At 64.6% G+C, this 2,695-nt stretch overlaps 1 protein-coding gene across 1 annotated transcript in view; it reads right to left on the bottom strand.

The window, feature by feature from the left end:
• Positions 1 to 283: 283 nt before the first annotated feature.
• The window catches only part of FGF22 (fibroblast growth factor 22), a 4,531-nt gene continuing 2,119 nt past the window's right edge, over positions 284 to 2,695 (bottom strand). Inside the window, exons 2-3 of the mRNA XM_040462560.1 lie at positions 1,872 to 1,975; positions 284 to 1,706 (exon numbers count right to left, since the gene is read on the bottom strand). Of these exons, the coding sequence (XP_040318494.1) occupies positions 1,512 to 1,706; positions 1,872 to 1,975 (299 nt within the window). The 3' untranslated portion in view covers positions 284 to 1,511. The remainder of the gene's footprint in view (positions 1,707 to 1,871; positions 1,976 to 2,695) is intronic.

Here is a 2,695-nt window from a genome sequence, read left to right on the forward strand (position 1 = left end):
CAGGAGCCTGGGCACGCGTCGACCCCCCCACCCGTTTGTCTCTAACCTCACCCCTACACATTCGACGGCGGAAAGGTTTTTATAATTTTAAATTATTACTGCTTTGAAATAAATGGACGTTTAGCTCACGTGCGGCCTGCATGATCTGTGGAGAGAGCGGGTGGAGCCGCTAGGCCGTGGTCTCTGCGACGCCTGGACGGGTCGCCAGCCCCCAACCCAGGCGCCGGGAGCTCGGGACCACAGGATGACCAGCAAAACAAGAACAAAACTGCTCCGACAGACATTTTTTAAAGGAAAAAATACGTGTATCTTGAAAGCTATTTAAAAATACACCTACTTAGAGAAGCAGGTAGTTCGGGGTCTTCCTTCCGCGTCGGCGCCAGGGGCGGGCCAAGCTTCTCCGGCCTTGGCGGGCTCCGTGGCCGCAGACCCCGGGGATCCCGGGACCCCGGGACCCCGGGACCCGGGGCGGGCGGCAGCTTCACAGTGTTGCAGAAGGTGAGCTGAAGCGGGGCCTGTCGGCAGCGCCACCCCGCCCCCTGCCCGCTGGGAGCCTGACTGCGTGTGTGTTTGTGTGGCCGCGGGGGGGCGGGCGGGGACCAGGGGCCTTGACCCCAGTGAGCGTCCGGGCTGCACACACCCCCACCCCAGGGACTGTCCCCTTTCCGCAGCAGAATATCCCATCTCGCTCGGCCGGCTGCAGAGCTGGGTTTGGACCTGGGCTCGGACCTGGGCTCTGAGCTCCGCCCCCTTTCCTTCCATTGGTGCTGGGCGGGGAGGGCTCAGGGGTGCCCGGTGGGCAGCAGGCACAGCCTCCCCGGGACCCTGAGCTCCTGAAGGACACTGGCATGAAGCCCCCTTGGCCCACCCGCGGCCCCTCCTCATCCTCACGGCCAGCAGCTCGGGGTCTGCCTGTCTCTCTGCCTCCCTCTCGAGAGGACCTCGTGAGGACACTGCCCCCCCCCCCCGAAAGGGGGCCTTGAAAGGTCCCCTCTGCCACATGGGTGACACATCTGCAGGTCCCAGGACCAGAATGGGGACCTGTGACCCAGGCACATCCACGTTGCCCTCTCTTGGCCCTCAGACCTCCTCCCTGCCTCGGACACCGGTGGGTTCCCACCTCAGAGCCTCTGCCTGGGCCGGGTCCGGCCCAGAGTGACCTTCCCAGACCTTCCGGTGAGCACACGGCCACATCCTTCAGTCTCCGTCCCGGGTGGTGAGTGGGGCCTCCGTGCCCTCCCAGCCTGTGAACGGACACCTGCAGCCTGTGCTCAGCTGAGCGTCCACCTCCCCGCAGACTCAGACAGGAGCCCCCTGGGAGTCAGGCTGCATCTGTGGGGGTCCTGCAGTGTCCCCAGCCCGGCACACTGCGGACACACCGTTATTGCTTGTGGAACAGAGGAGTGACCAGACGTGCTTTGCCAGGGCCTGGGCTTCCCCAGCCCCTGGCCGTGCAGCTCGGGCATCTTGTGGGATCTCTGTCCAGCTGCTCCTCGTGGCCCCTGGGAACTTCAGGAGACCAGGACGGGCAGGAAGTGGGTGGACAGGTGGTGCCGCTGTGTCCGGCCACCGCGCCTCGGGGACCCCTGCCCATCCAGCGCCAGGAACATGGGCCGACCGCGGTGACGCCAGCGGAGCGAGGCGTAGGTGTTATAGCCGTTCTCCTCGATGCGCTCCTGGAACCTGCAGTGGGCGGTGTAGACCCGCTTCCGGGGGTCGGGTGTGTGAGGCAGGCCACCGGATACCTGCCCGCCCACCGGACACCCCGCCCCGCCCTGGACGCCCCGTCCCCCACCGGACACCCCGCCTGTCCCCCAGACACTGGTCCCCGCACTGGACACCCCCGACCACCACATACACTGTGCACTCACCGACCCGTAGAGATGGCCCCCGCGGTTCATGGCCACGTAGAAGCCGGTGTGCACAGCCTTGAGGGCCACGACGCCCACACGGATGGAGCGGATCTCAATGATGCCTGGGGGCAGGGGGCAGTCAGGGCCCGTGGTCCGCCATCTACTCACCTGTGCACTCTCGTTCGTTCGTTCATTCATTCATTCGTTCAGGTGACATTCACCAAGCACCTACTGTGTGCTGGGCCCTGTGATGGGCATGGTGACACACGGGACCACACAGGCCCTGCAGGAGCACCCCAAAGATGTGGGGGTGACCAAGGAGCAGGAAGGACACTCGAGCCAATGTGAAGGCTCAAGACAGGATCAGCCCTGCCAAGCGGGGGGAAGTCAGCGGGGCAGGAGGGCACTGAGTTAGGTCAAGGGTGAGAAAACCAAGCCAGAGGAGGCAGGGGATGGCCTGGGCAAGCCGTGATGTCAGAACAAGTGACGGGTGTGATGGGCGTAGACCCCCCCAGCCGGCCTCCAGAGGGGAGGCATGGTCCAGGCGAAGGCCTGGAGGCGGGACACGGGGTGTCTACAGATTACCGTGCTCAACTCCATGAGCACAGCACGGATGCTGCTGGAGCGCTGTGCCCCACCAAGCCCACGTATCAACTCCAGGTGGGAGGTGCCTGCTGTGTCTCCTTCCTAGAGAGGGAAACTGAGCCTGGGAAGTGGCAGAGCCAGCTTTGGGCCTGACTTGCAGATGGGTGACCCTGGGTGACCCTGTCCCACTCTGAGGTGCTCAGTGAAGTAGAACTGTGGGATGAGCAGCCACCCACAGCCTCAACCTTCCCCCCCTC

This window comes from Herpailurus yagouaroundi, unplaced genomic scaffold (assembly GCF_014898765.1).
Source record: "Herpailurus yagouaroundi ecotype Mexico unplaced genomic scaffold, PumYag 348, whole genome shotgun sequence".
NCBI classification, from domain to species: Eukaryota; Metazoa; Chordata; class Mammalia; order Carnivora; family Felidae; genus Herpailurus; species Herpailurus yagouaroundi.